Below are 17,500 nucleotides of genomic sequence, written 5' to 3'. Positions count from 1 at the left end.
TGAAGCAGCGTGTATGAGGTTATTACCTCCAGATGTTCTGAAACAGAATATTCAGCATATATGGACAATAAATTGAGTCGAAAAAGTTTTTCATCAGTGACTATATAACAGTTTCTGTTAAACTGCTGGTTTAAAGAAGTCTCATCACTGAAACTACAAAGACTGTCTCAGTTCATACCCTTCAACATCAACCATTACCACTTTAAGTAACTGTTGAAAACAGTTAAGCCTGTATGTTTCCAGCCCGCTCAGAGGCAAGAGGCAGAGTGTCTGAACTTGAGATCCAAGATAATAGAGACAGAAACTCTCCTACATCCCAGTTACACCCTAAGCTAAACTTCCACCCAGGGCAGCTGCCTGTCCTATCATGGGGTGGTTTTCTAACTCTGCTTCTTTCCATGCTGTAATTATTACCTGCCCGGTGGGACTACGTCCACCTTCGCTGTCAGTCCTCGGATAAGTGTTAAACGGCCGTGTGGTCTGCTGAGCTGTCTTCATTATTCCCTCCGATACTGGCAGGTTTGGAGTGCGAATGTTGGGCCCAGAGAGAGGTCTCTTGTCCCTGGGGGGCTGGGGGCTGCTGTCTCGGCCCATATAGCTGGACTTTGGCCTATGTTCACTGTGTGGATCCCTGCGAACCACTTGCTCCTGAGAAAAAGTATGGGGTTGATATAGAGAATTTTTATTGGAAATGATGGGAATTCAGATCGAGGAAAAGGTGTGCACATAAGAATGGATGGATGAAAACCTACCTGGTCCCTGTCTCGATGTTCTCGGTCTCTGTGAGGAGGAGGAGGAGGGGGGGGGACAGATCCTGGTTTGTCCCTGTGGGCCCTGCTGGGCTCTTGGCCTCGGGGCTGCTGCTGCGGCCGACCCTGAATCCTATCATCTCGGTGAGGTGGACGGATCACACGTTGACCATGGCGAGGGTCACCTCCGCTCTGGTGGTCTGGTCTGGGTCGATCTCTGACAAGCAAAGTGAAGATCATATTTATAGTATAACAGCACTTTGGTTAGTCAAACACACCGAGGAAACATACAGAACATCACTACAGATGAACAAACGACCAAGTGAAGCACCCCACCTGGCACCTTCATGTAAATCCTTACTTGTCTTGTCTTTCCGAGTGCGAGTAGTGTCTGAGGTGAGGGTCACCATTCTCCTGCCCACCTCCTCCTCTTCCTGAAAAGGACTCGCTTCGAGGTTGGACAGGAGGACTGCCCCGTCGTAGTGAGTTGGAGCGAGTCACAGACATTGTATCGAACTCGTCCAGCAGCCATGTTAAAGAGCCATCCACACCCAGCTTGTTTCCACGCACGATTGTCTGGAGATTTTTAAAGAAAAAAAAAGGAGTTACAAAGGGAGGGAATTTACAAATACAAAGTGCATGTTTGAAAATCTGATCTTCACTCGTCCCACCTTATGAGGCTCTACAGTAGTGATGACAGTCGCATCAATGAAGGGTTTGGGCCTCTTGGCTGTGTCTTCGATGAGTGACTGCCATTGCCGTGGCAGCCCAACAAATTTCTGCTCTTGCTCATCAAAGTCTGTATGTACACGATGCTCAAAATTAGATGGAGCCGAAATCTGGATACGAGACTTCTTTTTCTTGGTGAACATGATGGTGGCCGAGGCAGCTGCAGCCAAGCATCAGACCTGTGGGTGAGGAGGAGAAGAGTGCGGAGGCTTAGCATGAGAAACTGAAGGAAACATACAAATCTAGACACATGCATGCCCACACAGTGAACACACCATCAAAATCTTCACTTTTTTTTAAGAAAACAGGAGTTTACATGTGTATAGTTGCTTCCTACATGACCACAGGAAGCTTTATGTGCTGTTGACACAACAGGCCAGCGAGTTGGCTGACAAATGGTTAAGGATCTCTGAGCATGTTGTTATTGTTAGTATGTGACATCATCACTACGGTGACAATGATGGTAATTGACCACATGACTTGTGTGTCTTATTCCCGCTTTTCCACCTCTGACCACATGCGGTTAGTTGAATCAACCTGGTAACCTGGAGAGTAGATTAATGCAGCAGGAGGAGGGAGACACCTGCTGGCCAGGAGGGTCAGTAGCTATTACATGATGTTAGGAAAAAGTCAAATTTATTCTTTGACCAAAACTGGACTTCTAAAATAAATGTGAATTTGGTTGTCTGATGAATATTGCACTTTTCAAAGTCAGATTCAAATGAACATTCTTTTCTATGTATACAAAATACAAATTGCATTTCTCCTGCATGTGTATCTGTCAATCTGCCCAAAATTGGCCGATTGTAGTATTTATACACAAGTTAAATGGCCCATCCAAGGGGGATCACCATGACTATCACAAGTACAGTGACAACACCACATTACTGGGCAGAGAGAAACTTAACACCATCTCAGCGCAAGGAGTTCTCAGTTTTTCTTGAACACCCTTTGAATTTCCTCCTGTCAACAGGGATGCCGAGGGTAAATTGTTTGAAATGTGACACCAGAACCCAGAAGAGGGTCTGACTGCAACTGCCACCTCCCGTTCCAGAGCTGGGCATACCTCATTCTTTCTCGTCCAGGTATACTGGGACAATGACAGTAGCTCAATTCAATGGCCTTATAGCTTGACTGCAACCATGCATTTAAACAAACCAAGTACTTGTCAGTCAAAGATGCAGCAAACAAGTCATTGAACCTTCACACACAAATGCAGTTGCATGCACTGAAAAAAATACAAAGGAAAACATTACAGAGAGACAAGGACATGTGAGGGGCGGACGTGTGGGCAAGAGGGGGATCTGGATGGTTCATCACGAGTTAAGAAAGTGTGAGTCATGATGCCAAGCTCAGTCTGCAGGGTTAATAAGGCCTTTCACAGGGGGAGTGTTTGAAGTCACGCAGGACCCGCCCATGAATACTGGAAACCAGAGCTAACAGCAAAGACTGCAGCCTGGACAGAGCCAACACCCAACCATCTATAAGACAAAAAAAAATAGATGTTCAGTTACCGACCATGTGCCACAAACTCAGAAGAACAGTCAGACATGAAATAGCGAAAACCATCTTTAGAATCTCTTGTTTCGTGTGCAAAGGAGGGAAATACAAAGCACAGTAAAATCTGGTTGAGCTGAAAGAAAACTAAACCAGTACAACTCGAATTCCCAGAAATCATGTGTTTATTGCACGGTCAAGTCACTAAATTGTACTACTCGTATTTAATGGGAAACTGAGTGAGAATATAAACAATATATTCCAGACAGTACATTTTAAGTGACAGAATCACATCATTTTTACAGATGCTGCAACCACTGTTCAAATGTATGAAAGGTGTTTTCCATAAAAATGTTTTCACCCCATCGGAAAAACTTTTAAATACATCAGATCAAGATGTTCACCATTGCCAGAATCTTCATCGTGGGAATTCATGTCATACAGACCCATGCTTGAGAAGCTTCGGGAGGTTCTGTCAACATACAGATGCATGCTGAGCCACTTTCCTGAAAACAAGGTGCAGTGTTTTCACCTCCACCCAACTAGCGACTCTGGATTTTATTACACACGAGAAGGAAAAACAATTCTCTTATCGCAGCATAGTTGCAACACTGGCGTTACATGCCTTTTTCCTGTTGCAATGAGTGGGCTGACAACAGAGATGAGGAGTTCAAATCATTGTGAGGCTTGGAGTGTTCGGGTGAGACAGTTACAAAGTCCAGAGTCAGTCAATGCATCCTCACAGTGGCACACAGAAATACTGTCATTGCACAAATAGGTGCCTCTAACGCTCACAGATGGGTTTTTAACACTGCGTCACTTCTTCCTGACTCAAGAGTGCAGAGAGAGCCAGCAATGTATTAATAAGCTTGAAGCTCACAACACACCAATCCACCAACAAACTACAGCAAACCTGGCTGGAAACCTTCAGTTTACAAACTGACAATTTACGGGAAATCACAGTGTGACCTCTCATTACTTTCAAATCGCAGGAAGGTGCAACATTTGTTAAGGTTACTGTGTATGAAAATGAAAATAATGTAATATCACTTCATGTATTGTAGTAACCATATCTGTCAAAGTAAAGGTAGTTTAGATATTTCCCCAAAAAATCTCTTTGGAAGCTCAAGACATCTTTCTTCAAGTACTCAAAATACACTTAATAGCAAAAGTGTATTCATAAGTACTTTAAGAAAAGATCACAAAGGGTGTTACACCAACAGAATACAGCACATCCAAAAGTTGATGTTCCCTATCAAAATATTTATGGGCAAGTTGAGAACCATTACAACAGTTCTGAGATGCTTTGTTGTGTCTTATAGAGGGGGCTTCGACAAATCAGTAGAACATTATCATGTGGAATTCGGAAACATTGTGTGACTCATATTTATCGACGGTGGTCTGGCTGGGAATCCAGCTGTCTGGATCGCTAATCATATTAGCACTGAGCTGCAAGGCTGCGGGTAAAAAAAACCACTATCATACAGTTGCTGTCAAGATCCAAACCAGGAGAAGCATAACAAGTGTCACAAACATGGCTGTGACAGACGACCCCTTAAGTGGTTTGTACTGGGTTGCCTGTCTTGATTAAAACCCAATAGATGCAAACAGGTTTCCCATCATGTCAGTCTGTCTGAAATGCTGTGCTACCTGCTCAGAGACCCATAAAGGCCCAGAGAGGAAGAGTTTGTGATTTTAAGGAGTGAAAGTACACCACTATAAAAGGATCCGCTGGATTTTTAACACAACAAAACTAGAACATCACTGCGAAATCAAATGGATTATAAAAGTAACTGTGTTTTAATAATAATAACTTTGATAATAATAATTCTGAATGAAAAAAATGTGACTCTAATCCCCTAACACAAGCTTAATCATAATAAATAATGAATCATAAATTAATAAAAACTTCTGTGTCACAGTGAGTTCGCCCCTGTCCTTCAGGGTCAGGGTCAGGGTCAGGGTCAGGGTCAGACATCCCATACACAAGCAAGCAGCCTCGGCCCAAGCGGCCACAACCCGCATCCAAGGCTGCAGCTGTTGATTCTTTGAGTAATCATGGAATCAATCAATTATTCTGCCAATCAATTAAGTTATCAGATAAGAAGTATTGTGCATTCTGCAATTTTTTCAATTAAGTTACGTTTGCTTTCGTTAAGAGCAATGGCACTACACAAGAGAAATGAGACAAGCCTCTTAAATGGACAAGTATGAAATGCTAATGTAGAAGTACTAAGTAAAGTAACTTTACTTTGACTGTACTTTCACTGTTCTTACTTTACTTTTACTGACATACAAACAGGGTCCTACAGGGGATCAGTTCACCAACACGCCACCTTCCTCTCCTCTCATGAGGTTGTGTGTCTGTGTTTAGTATTTAGAAACACAAATACGACAGCCATTTTTCTTTAAATTCTAATGAGGTATTTTTACATTGTGGTATTCACGCTTTACTTCATTCAAGGATCTGAGTTCTTTTCCCATCCCAACAGGTCTGGGACCAGTGCTCCAGTGACTCTGTGGCTCAGTAAATCATGTTTTATCATGGCGGAATCACAGGTGAATTTATACATGATAGCAAAAATAAAGGTGAGTTGGGTTTTGGGGCGACTTTCTAAAACCTCCTGCTGAAGGAGGAAGTCACCAGATCAGACAGACAGGTGAGAGGAGCGCGCTGACCTCCTGTGTGTGGAGGAACTGCTGCAGCCGTGTGATAATAAATTGTATCTAAACTTAAGCTTATCAATACTCTGGTCTCAAATAATTCTGCCATTTAATACCGAATTCCAGTGCCCATCTCTACGTGCCACACGAGGCCTCAGGCAAAGGAACTGCTTCAGCCCTACCCCCCATCCCTGGGCGCCCAGCACCTGCAAGCATTCAATACCTGACATTTTTTAAACAAACCATCTTCTTATTTCCAGGCCACTCTGCATTGTATGTCAATTTGAATGTCCCTCATCTGTGAACATCATTTATAAGAGTGTTCTCCATGGTTGTGTTATTTATGACCGTCACCATTCTGACTTGGTTATGTTAGAACAGTGGTCCTCGATGTGGCGTGCTGTCCCTCTATTTGTGGCCCCTGAACTGTTGTTCCTTCACCGTGTGTTATGGTTGGGTCAGCACGCCAAGGCAGGGGGGCCATCGGGAGGTTTCCTGAATGGCCAGTCAGGCCGGAGCATTTTTTTTTTGGTAACCTTAAATGCCACGTTTATATTCCCACCAGCCCTCACGGCCGCAGCACGTACAGACAGGTACACCAATAATCAACAGGCGACCGCACTCACACCCCCGGACACGATATGCCTGCCGGGACTCGTCTCCATGGCAACGATACACAGACAGCCTGTTACTGGGTCACCCAGAGTTCACTGCTGCCAGCGCCATTTTTTAACTTTCACTTCTGTTTTTGGAGCATTTTTTAAAGTTTTAATGAGTTTGTTTAACTGGAAGGGACGTTTGGTTTGGGATTCATGACAGGGAACACATCTGGTTTTAGTCAACTAGGGTTCTATTTTAGTTTATGTCAAAATGAAAATGACATTTTCATTTTGTTTGAATTTTTATTGTTGTTTTGAATGAAAGGGATATTTTGTTTTGAAAATTCCAGTTTTATCACGTGGCCTGACGACCTCAATAAACGGACCTTTGAGTGATTGAAAAAAAATCATTGTAGCCCTTTATGATTTGCATGTAAGCGCCCCTGTGTTAGAAGTTATGCCTCCGTTGAAATTTTTGGTATGGCAGTCTAAGCTTGTTCACATGCACTTCAAGCTATAAGTGAGAACTGAAAGTAAAGGCAATGAAGACTCCCGTATCTCAGACTTTAAGTAACCCTAAAAACAAGGAGGAGGCCTTAAATGACGAATTCTGAATTTGAACAAATTGGTATTGGATCAGCTTCGAGGGCTCAAACCTTGATCCTCATGAACATAATTCCCTCATTTCCAAGATATGTCTATTCTTGTTGGCTCCTCTTAAAATTAACATGCATTTTGAAAAAATATCCAATTGATTAGTATTTTGATATGATTTGCAAGAGTATCTCAAACATCTCGTTTGCATGGACAATACCATTAAACAACAATACTGTGACTTTTGTGCAAATTGATATAAAACAAATGATTCCTTATGTCTGTAGAATATTTATAGGCAAGACATCTCTACTGTGCCACAATATTCTAATAATAATAATGTAACAATAATAATCTTAAAACAGTATTTTGATACACAATTTGAATTAAGTTTTGCACCTTTCCAATATTGACACATTGCCAAGGAATATTGCAAATATAACTTATTTTATTTAATTGTGAAATCATCAGACCAAAAACCAACAATGGCAACCCCAGCCCGACTCACATCAGTCCGACAACAACCACTCCTACTCACTTGTATTGCGAAGGCCAATAAAATCCATAAAATGCATGAAACAAACTTTGTCTGATCTCAGTCTAACCCAGGAGGCATCACGAGGGCGAGGTGCCGGCTGCTGGCCTCCCCGCCAGCAGCAGGTAGGAGGGTTGAGACAGTCGCCTGTTCGTTGTTGCCCGCCCCCCCCCCCCCCCCCACAAACACGCGCGCGCCAAACAATAAAGTTACCCTGCCGCTGCTGACCAACAGCTAATCTACGCTGTGAGGTTTGTTGTTACGCCACCAACTCAATTCAACAACCGTCCAAGCCCCCACCGACGGTCCCGCGACACTCAAGTCCCGCAGCCGCGACATCCCCCTGACCTCACGTCGGAGGGGGAAAACTCCCCGCAGCAGCCGAGCTGTTCAGGGTTCAACTCCGCCAAACCCCCGGAGAAGTTAGGATTAAAAAGTCTTTACAGGCGAAGGAACAAACAAATCACCTCACATCCGAGTGAAAGACCGCAGAAAACACAAGGAGCTGCAGCTTGAGGCGGATTTATGAAAGCGTGACGCATTCCTTCGGTCTCCGCAAACCGTGGCCCGGTATCATGACGTCACAGAGGGGGAGGGGGGAGAGGGAGGGAGAGAGAGAGAGAAGGAGTAAGGGAGAGGGAGGGAAGGGACAGAGGATGGGAGAGAGAGAGGGCACTACACATTTTCAGAGCTGGATTAACAACATGACACCTCACGTGTTCAGCAAACACAAACATGACTTTACAAAGAAGGAGCGCCTGCTTATCATCTGTCCCTAATTTCGCCAAAGCAGAAAGGTGTATTTTGTTTTTACAGGTAAACATTTGAGGTTTAATTTTATCGGTCTCATGCCAATATGCCTCCTGTTGGCTCCTGCTACCAACAGCAGGGGGATCCAAGCAGGCTACAAGACACAAATCCATCATATTAGACATTAAAGTCAGTCATGTGAGTGGCTTCCATATTCTAAAGCAGGAGGTTTACAGGCACCTGTTTCTCTACTTACTCATGCCTGTTGTAAAATATCTTAATTGTTGTCTCAGTCTTCAATAAGGACTCACGTAACTACACAGCGGAGCTGTTGCTTATAACCCTCAGGATCATCTCGTATCACACCTGATCGGTGATAATAGAGCTCCTTATCAAAGTCCGCTGCAGTGGGAACGGTGAGTTTCATTATCAACACAACCAATAAGGAAAAGACCTGTTAACATTCTTCTGAGAGAAAGAACACACCAGGAACAGGTCTGCAAGACAAACCAGGGCCAGAAACACAAACCTGCCAATCAGGAGGCCAAGTTCAAACAAAGCACGTGGTGCCACAGCCAATGAGAGAGAACCTCCAGGTCCAGAGGCACGTTGTGGAATGTGGGAAGGTCATGATAACCACCGCAGGCTTAGGACTATGTGGAGCAGATAAGCTCTGATGCTATATTCACACAACTTAGTAGCTAGTTGTGGTGGCAGTAGTCGTCGTAGTAGTAGTCGTCGTCGTCGTCATCGTCGTAGTGAACAAAGCAAATTCATCCAGGCCGGGACCTTAACTGGAGAGACGTCATGAGCAGCCCACAAGTTCAAGCATGAACAGGAAGTTAGAGGTCAGGCATCAAATCATCATCTTAATAATCATTGTATCTCTCTCTCTTTCTCTCGATAGCTCAATATATGTATAGATATACACACATATATACACTAGATATACACACATTTATATATTTACAAGAATATTTGGTCTTTCAAAAAATAATATTAGAACAAAAGCAGAGTACAGCACCTGTTTATTGTAAAATCTTCTAAAATTAAGACACTTTGATGCAGCCTTGCACGAACATGTCACCACATCATATCTCCTACACGGAAAATGGAATTAGAACACAAACTCTGATATGCAGCAAGTGACCCTGGTTACCTTGAATGCCTCACTCCTCCTGCTAACTACTGGGGGGCTTCCCCATTGCAGACACTAAAACTCACCCAGGTTCCCGACAAGCCTGTCAGGAGTTGGGTCGCATAGAGACACAACACACAACCACTGCAATCGATACCAAAAAGGCCCAGCATGTGACATCATCGCGTATCTACTGTACAACAGGACAAAAAGAAAAAGTTTAAAGAAAAAAAGACAAATCAAACAGTTTAAACATAAAACCACAACAAAGCCTGCAAGGTTTACCACAATATAGTCCTACCACCTGATTGTCAATCTGACAAAACGGGTATTGGGAACCTGAGGGCGAAGAAGACCCATCAAATACTATCAAAGGACTGGCTCCAATGAAAGCAGACTGCTGCATCATCGTCAGCCACTCGTACAAACCTCAGCTGACCGGCCACGAGCATGTAGGCTCAGCGCCTGCGTGAGAGGAGATACTCTCCATGCCAGCAGGTGGCAGAAGGCCTGTACTCGCCATCCACAACGTCTAACTGTTAAATGTCAAAGTGCACAGGAAAACTCATGACTCAGTTTTGCACCGCCTTGCATCAACTGTACCTCCACCGTTCCATGGTGATGGTACATTGCCACAAACTATGGTGATGACATGATTACGTTATTGTGAAGAAGTCCAGCATCATTAGCTTTCCCTGTCTTCATCAAATTACAATTAATTACATACAAGCTAAATGAGTACATGGGTCAGAGAAAGACGGGTGCGCGTTTATAGGCAGACAACCGCAACCACAGTCCTGCCTGTTATCCAAAATATTCTTGAGTTTGGGGCTCAAAAAGAAATCTAGTTTCACCTGCTGCTATAATACGTTCAACATGAGTGGGGCTGAGGTGAAATGCAGCCGCCATCCAGAACTCTCTCGCTGTCGTGTGCATGTGTGTGTCGGGGTGATTTCATATCAACTTGCAGGTCCAAGCTTGAATCTTTTTTGAGATTAAAACTTTACAAACACAAGAACAAAACTCACAAAAGACACACACACAACATCAAGAGTAGAAGTGAGCAGAGTTCTAAAAAAGACTGTCATTCAGTACATACTTGCTAACAGATATTCACAACTGTTGGACTTTCACACGTGACAGAAAGGTAAGAGGTCCAGTAAGAAAGACTAAAGTTGCATCTTGGGGGTTTGAGTGTTGACTGGTTCCTTGGGCTGCCCCAACTAAGAGTGTCCTGGGCGTTGTTTAGGGCCTTTGCTTGACTCGTCCTTCGCATTTAATAGGCCTGTATTTTATTGCAAATAAATGCACATCACACAGGGAGCCTGTTAATGAAACTGTCAGCAAAAATGAAGGTTAATTGTGAATTTATGTGTCAAAGAACAAGAAAGAAAAAAGTATGAACTCGTAACAACACAATAAATGACAATGAGCTAATTAAATTAACTTCAATTTGAAAAATAATCCAAATATTTTAGTGCAAGAACAAACCAATCTACCAAGAAGCAGCCACTGCTTTAAAACTTAACTTAATTTTTTTTTTTTGCAGTCTGAAGGCAAACAAAACAGATAGCCTGGTCTAAATAAAAAATAACCAACAAATTCTATTGTACAAAGCAAACGGAACAAACGGAAGAAGTAAAACAAATGTCTAAATGCAAAAATAGACCACCAAATAAACACCTAAGAAGGACAAACCTGACATGTAAGAAAACAAGATCAGAACAGAGGCAAACAACAATAACGCGCTGTGCACACGCTGGTTTTATGTTATCCAAAAAGTCCGAAGCAGCAGAAACAGGAAGGAGAACAAACACTGAAACAAGGAATGCAGGAGAAACTTTCGCAGATTTGACAAAAGCCGAGCTGCATATTCATAATTTTTAATACTATCTATGCTATTATTTTTATGTTACTGAATTGTTTTCGTCAAACCGTATTTTTGCCTCTGTTCCTGAGCACCTAGAGTTGTGTTGATGTTGGCTTCTGCCGTCATTCCTGAGAAGATTTTGCCCTCCAGACAGTAAGACCGGCCCTTTCTCCCTTCACAGGAGAGAATCATGATGGAGGGCTGGATACGTCTCTCTGCTTGTTTTTTTATCCTCGCCCTTCTCCCTCCCAGCGATGTGCAACTAGTTGTGTTTCCATTTAGTTGTTCATCAATTCTGAAGTGAAATGTGGAAATGCTGTAAAAAAGTAAATGTACATTATGTGGTTTTCCATCAACTGATTCAATGTGTATAAAATGGGCTACGTAATAACAGATACAGAGCAGATAAACCAGATAAAGGTGTAAGCAACGTTGGCGTGGCTTTTGCTGTAACAACATAGCAAAGAAAGATCTGGGTAATCGTGAAACATGGAGCGGGTCTTGAGGAATTACCGTCAGTTGGACACGTTGGTCATAAGTGCCAGTCAGTAATGGCCATATTGCTTCTGTCTGCAGACAGAGATAAAGTTAGGGAATATCCAAGAAGAAGGCTTTGGTGGTTAGCGGATAGTCCATGGTGTGAGTAAAGACTTACTATGTCAGAACTTATTTGAAAAAGGGGTTTAAATCACCCATTTTGCACAGTTACTCTTTTTCAACAAAGGCAAATAACACCACGTGACCTTAAACTTGCTTGCAAAACTTTAATTTCACCTTTTTCATAAAACTATTTGATCCATTTGGATCCACGACCTCAGAGCACGCCACCAGATCAGGGTCCAGGGAAGAGATCAGGACATATGCCAGGGACCCACATGGCAGTTTTCCGAGGCTTCTCATTCTGAAGGTAATCTGCATAATTTATAATCTACTTGTATCAAGTTGTGTCATCATGTAATCAATTTCTACACTCTGTGATTGTGTTGATCTGCTCTGCAGCTGTGACATCTACTGCTTGTCTATCCGTCCTGAGAGAAGGACCCCTTCTCTGTTGCTCTCCCCTTTTCCCTTTTCCCGTGCCAAAGAGAGTTTAGGATGTTGTCCTCATCCAGTCTGCAGGTCTAGGACAGCAGACGGTGCCCTGTCTAGAGACCAGCCACTCAAGGCAAATTCATATTTCAGGCTTAATGAATAAAAGTTAATTGACTGAACCTTTCCTAATGTGTTACGTCAAAATGCACACGTATAACACATTCATGGATACATGACTATAGTGGTAGTTTCCTAACATCTTGTTTTTGCCAGTAAGAATATTTATAAATGGTTTGCTGATAACACATAAAATCATAAAATGTGACAAGTTAATCCACATGAACAACTTTTTGCTCTCTATAAACTTTTTATCTCCACCCCTCCCTGGACATGAGGTGGAGTCGGGGGTTTTCATTTGCAGTGCTCCACTGTTCAGCATTCTCTCTCTCTGGCTCTGGTTGGTTGGCTGTCAGCCTCTTGCTGGATCTGGCCAGCATATACTCTGGGCCTCGCCTCCCTGAACTCTCAACAAACACAAACCCACCTGCAGGCACAGAGAAACTATCCACTTTAATATTTGCTCCTACCTTCTCTTCACCCTCTATCACATAACTCTCCCTTCTCACACTCCGCCCCCTTCTTCTTTAAGCCAGTGCCATCTTTTTCTGTGAAACCTGATACCAGGAGAAATTTGATAGATTTTAAATGTCCCCATGTTTCTCAGTAAGCCCCCAACATGATCACAACATGCAAAGATACAGAACAGAACAAAGGAAAATCATGGGAGGGGATGCAACTACACATTCAGCTTCCTAGCTTCATGCCTGTCAAAGAATCCGTTTTAAAATACTGCTGTTTGCTCACAACTCTGATCTTTACTCACATTGTCACTGTGTATTAAATTGCAATATAATATGGATTTACCACAGTGACACCATTGCTACAGGACGGTGCTCATAATGACGACTTTGGGTTCAGTTTGCATGTTCATGCACCAGACTGAAAAATCCAGAATCAAACTTGACGTTGATTTCTAACAACAAAATAAGCTCTGACACAAGCAAGAGTTGATGACCTTCCAGGTTGAGTTCATCAGGATCATCTTCACGAATGAACCCTCTGATGATGCTGGAAGCCTGAATGCAATGGTTAGCAGTGCTAAGCTAGCCTAGGGAAGAGCTACACCAGGGTCACATGATTCAAGTTCACCACCACTGAGCTCCAGGCTTCTTGTGTTTCCCCTGATGACATTTAATGACCTCCATGACCTCTTTAGTTTTAGAACAAAACGCTGAATTGTCTTCAGTTAGCGTGAATAGCAGACTGAACACCCATCAACTTTGAGATAATCAAACTGAATATTCAACAATGCTTACACTCACTTTCAGGTTTGAGGATTCACTGCCACTACATGCTTCCCGATAATAGGACCACAGCTTTGACCTCCACCTGCCACCTTTACTGCTTAATGCTCATAAGATTTGTTTGGAATTCATGAAAGACACAGAAAAGCGGCTGTGTTTGTCTCTCTCTGCCTCTGACGGACGCTGGGGTCAGCTCACATCAGTCTAAGCACAACAATCCTCCCACCTTCAGCCCTGACTGTTAACAACAGTTCATGATCCCTCCCTACCGTGATCACCCTGAAACGCCATCTCTCCACACATGGGTTGGCGAGAATAATCTGCATGAAGAGTACCTGCGAGCTGAACTGATTCCAGATGTGGTATTTGTTCACTTCAGTGTGCTTTCATCCCAGAAACATCTGCAGGAAAATTTGAAAGCCAAACGCATGTCAAAGACCCTACATATCTGGAGGGAGTTCCAATTTGGGGTGAATATTATAAATCATGTTATTTATGGAATTACCTTATTATTGAAAAAGCTGGTATTTCCTGCCAGCAGGTGTCATGAGAGAAAACCCCAAAGATAAACATGATGTGTTAAATCGAACTACTCAATGCTTTTAAATGGTTTGCTGAATAGCTTTATCTCATCACATAGCATGAAACATTAGTCCTTTATTATATTACAGGCTTACGTTTTTTCACTGAACTGTTGATGCTGGGAGACATGATATCAGGCCTCCAGGGTATCACCACTACTCGTACTACACTGCAGCAGGAGGAGAAGACATCCCACAAGCTGCATTTCCTTTGGAATCATTTCATGTGTAGGTCAATTTGAAGTATAACATATGAGAACATCAATGCAAATATTGAAATTACCCACAGAAAAATTAGAGGCCAGAGGTTCTGGATCCTGACTACATAATTGGTGCAAAAAAGAATATTGCAAAAAAAAAAATTTTTTTAATTAAAAACTGACAGGAGAACTGGTTCAAGAGTATCAGGATCAGGTGACTTTTCCAAGGTTTTCATGGCTACATGAAACCTGAATTAGGGTTCATGTAGCCTGCATGGTCTCCACTCTGTGTGGGAAACCCTAACGCGTTGAAACCAGTGACCCCTCAGTTACTAGGCAGCCACGTCATATGAAGATGAGATGCACTCATTTATCCATGTATTCAGGGTGGCAGACAGTGACCCCACTGACACAACCTTAGTTCTGTTTCTACCTGACAGCAGGAAGACAAATGTCTGTGAACAGGCAGCTCTTGTTAGATTTAGTTTAGCAGATATTAGGTCCTAAAATAGTGAAGATGTAGGTTAATGGTGCCTGGCGGTTTGTCCTGCGGTTTCTCTTCTTGCCCCTTCAACTCAAAACAACAAACAAATAGATTTGAGCCTCAAAGCCACAAGATGCAAATCCAAAAAGAAAATTGACAATCACACTTCGAAAAGAGGCGGCCCGGTGGAGCAGTGGTCCTCACTGTGGCCCCCCAGCAAGAAGGTTGTGGGTGGAGCCCCAGCTGGAGCACAGGGTCTTTCTGGGTGAGTCTCCATGTTCTCCCTGTTCCTGCTGGGTTCTCTCTGGTACTCCAGCTTCCTCCACAGTCCAAAGACATCAAGAGGGACCAGGTTAATCCAGACTCTAAATTGACCATAGGCGTGGCTGGGAGAGCCAATGGTTGTCTGTCTCTATGTGTTGGCCCTGCCATGGACTGGTGACCTGTCCAGGGGGAAGGCTGCTGGGATAGGCTCCACCCCCCCACACCCCCCGCGACCCTTAATAGGAATAAGCGGAAGAAAATGGATGGATGGATGGACTTTGAAAAGAAGGGTCACAAACATTTAGGAGCAAGAAAGAGACAGAGAGGGAGAAAGAGAGAGGCAAAAACAGGGAGAGAGAAAGGGAGAGGAAGAGAGAGACAGAGGGAGAGGGACCCTTTTATGCAGCTCTGGCATCCCAGGAATGTGTGATTAACTCAGCAGCATCGCTTGGCCCTGCTGACTAATAAACTGCCTGAAATCTCTTTGCACTGCCACCACAAACATATGCAACACTCAGCGGGGGGGGGGGGGCTACTACTACTACTGCTGCTGCTGCTGCTACTGCTACTACTACTACTACTAGTACTGGTTCAGGGGTGAAACAGGAAATACATACCGGACCCCCTAAACTTGAGCAATGAACTATTTAATTCTCGCTGGTCTCACAACCCGTGAAATTTCAGGCAAAGTGTACAATTATATACACAATAAAAAATATGAGGAAAAAATTATAAACGAAGCCCTGCAAACACAATGAGACGATCAATCAGAATTAACGATAAACTGCTGTACAATCAATACGCCCAAAATTGCATACAACGCTTCCACGATGGCACGAGCTCCGCGGGGTGACCGGGGGTCTACACTCGTGTCACTCTCACGTTGGAGTGTTTTTTTCAACAGGCGGTGGCAGGGACCCGATGGCGTGCGGAGGTTACGTGAAACTGTATTATTGCGGAGTCATTTTCAGACCACCAAATATGGTTACAAAATCCCACTTGTATCGCTGAATTACCACCAAACTAGCCGTTGGGTTAAGAGGCTCCAGCCCGGACACGCCGCCCACCCCAGCGAGGCGAGGGCACCATATGTGGGGCTCCTGTTTGTTGTCCAACTTTACCAAGTCAATCGTCAGCTTGTACCGTGGTCGTGGTTAGAGAATTACAATGCACCCGTGAATCCTCCTCCCCAAAACACAACGGCCCGGCTGGGGAGCAGGCTCCGGGTTTCCTCACTCCAGCCTCGCCAGATTTAAACCAGCTAACGACGGTTAGCAGAGACGCGCCGTAAGCTAGCGCTCTACAAGCACAACCTAACCCTCCTCTAACCCGTTTAACGTGCCCACTCACCGCGGAAATCCCCAGTAAACGGTGTCTGCCGGCTCCGGGGCGTTGAGATTACCCTTCTTTAGTCCTGTGGAGCAAACGCCGACTAACTTTGAACAAACTGTGTGACATTAGCTGAAGTCTCACTTCGCCGACGCCATGTTGAGTAGGGGGAACGCAAACGCTACATCCGGGAAACTGTAGACACCAGCACCATGGCAACCAGTGTGCAGAAATGTCATAAATGGGGATATATCCTTTAGAAAATAAACAATATTGGCAGGGCTCAGTGTTTTCAACGTCACAGCAGCTAAAAGTCCAGCAAAGCAGCCCCTTGAATATGTAGGATCCCTAATTATTGAAGCCGCATCCCTGATGCAAGATTTATCTCTAATGTGATGAAGCGCCTGACTAAAATATCTAGAATATTTGGCATTGTCACTGAAACATATAGTGTTAAAGCTTAAATAACCCAGTTTGTGTTGCCTTTGGTCTGTGGTCCAACATTACAGTTAAGTTTTGGCAGTTTTGTACTAAACAGTGCAAAGTGTTGTTGTTGTTGTTGTTTTTGTTACTTGTTTGAGGGAAGGCATGAATTACAAAAGTAAATTTGTCTTCAGATGTGGTTAATATCCAAGAATTCCATCTAAAAGCCACAGCTGCACTACGAAGAATAAAGAAGTGCATGTTTCACAATTGTGAAAAGAAAGGAAAACATGTGGGCTTCATAAATCATCAGTGTTATGATGTTGATGGCCTGTTGGCAAATTCCTCACTAACAGTAATTACACCGCTGCCTTACTGCATCTCATACACTCGTGCTTGTGATTTTGATCTTCACAGTTTGTCTTATTTATGAAATAAGCTGCACATTATGTCATGATGCATTTAATATCACAAAATAAACGTTCACAATGTCAATCTTCAAAGGACAGCCAAACCGACAGTCTCAGTCTGTCAAAGTTGTACAACACTGACTACTAGTGGCCAAATGCCCACACTGCGCTTTACTAGAAATGATTGATTCCCATCAAGAGGTTCAAGTCAAACATGACCAAATATCCAGGGATGGGACGAAAATACAAGAAGAATCAAGCTTTGAATAACCGGATTGTGTTGAATAT

The 17,500-nt window shown here is 43.4% G+C and overlaps 1 protein-coding gene across 2 annotated transcripts in view; it reads right to left on the bottom strand.

Annotated features, from left to right (window-relative positions):
* Positions 1–16,553, bottom strand: part of pak4 (p21 protein (Cdc42/Rac)-activated kinase 4) — a 32,438-nt gene extending 15,885 nt beyond the window's left edge. The window contains exons 1-5 of one of the 2 annotated variants that reach the window (XM_086217033.1): positions 16,401–16,553; positions 1,421–1,657; positions 1,111–1,325; positions 753–966; positions 415–648 (exon numbers count right to left, since the gene is read on the bottom strand). In XM_086217033.1, the coding sequence (XP_086073159.1) occupies positions 415–648; positions 753–966; positions 1,111–1,325; positions 1,421–1,621 (864 nt within the window). In that variant the 5' untranslated portion in view covers positions 1,622–1,657; positions 16,401–16,553. Of the gene's footprint in view, positions 1–414; positions 649–752; positions 967–1,110; positions 1,326–1,420; positions 1,658–7,834; positions 7,959–16,400 lie in introns of those variants that run through there. The other variant, XM_086217034.1, reaches the window with a different exon arrangement.
* Between the last annotated feature and the right edge of the window lie 947 nt (positions 16,554–17,500).

Source organism: Aulostomus chinensis, chromosome 10 (assembly GCF_037954235.1).
Source record: "Aulostomus chinensis isolate RoL2024-O1b breed Wild chromosome 10, RoL_Achi_v1.0, whole genome shotgun sequence".
NCBI classification, from domain to species: Eukaryota; Metazoa; Chordata; class Actinopteri; order Syngnathiformes; family Aulostomidae; genus Aulostomus; species Aulostomus chinensis.
Note: the sequence above shows the minus strand (reverse complement) of the source record. Positions and strands in the feature narration are given on the sequence as shown.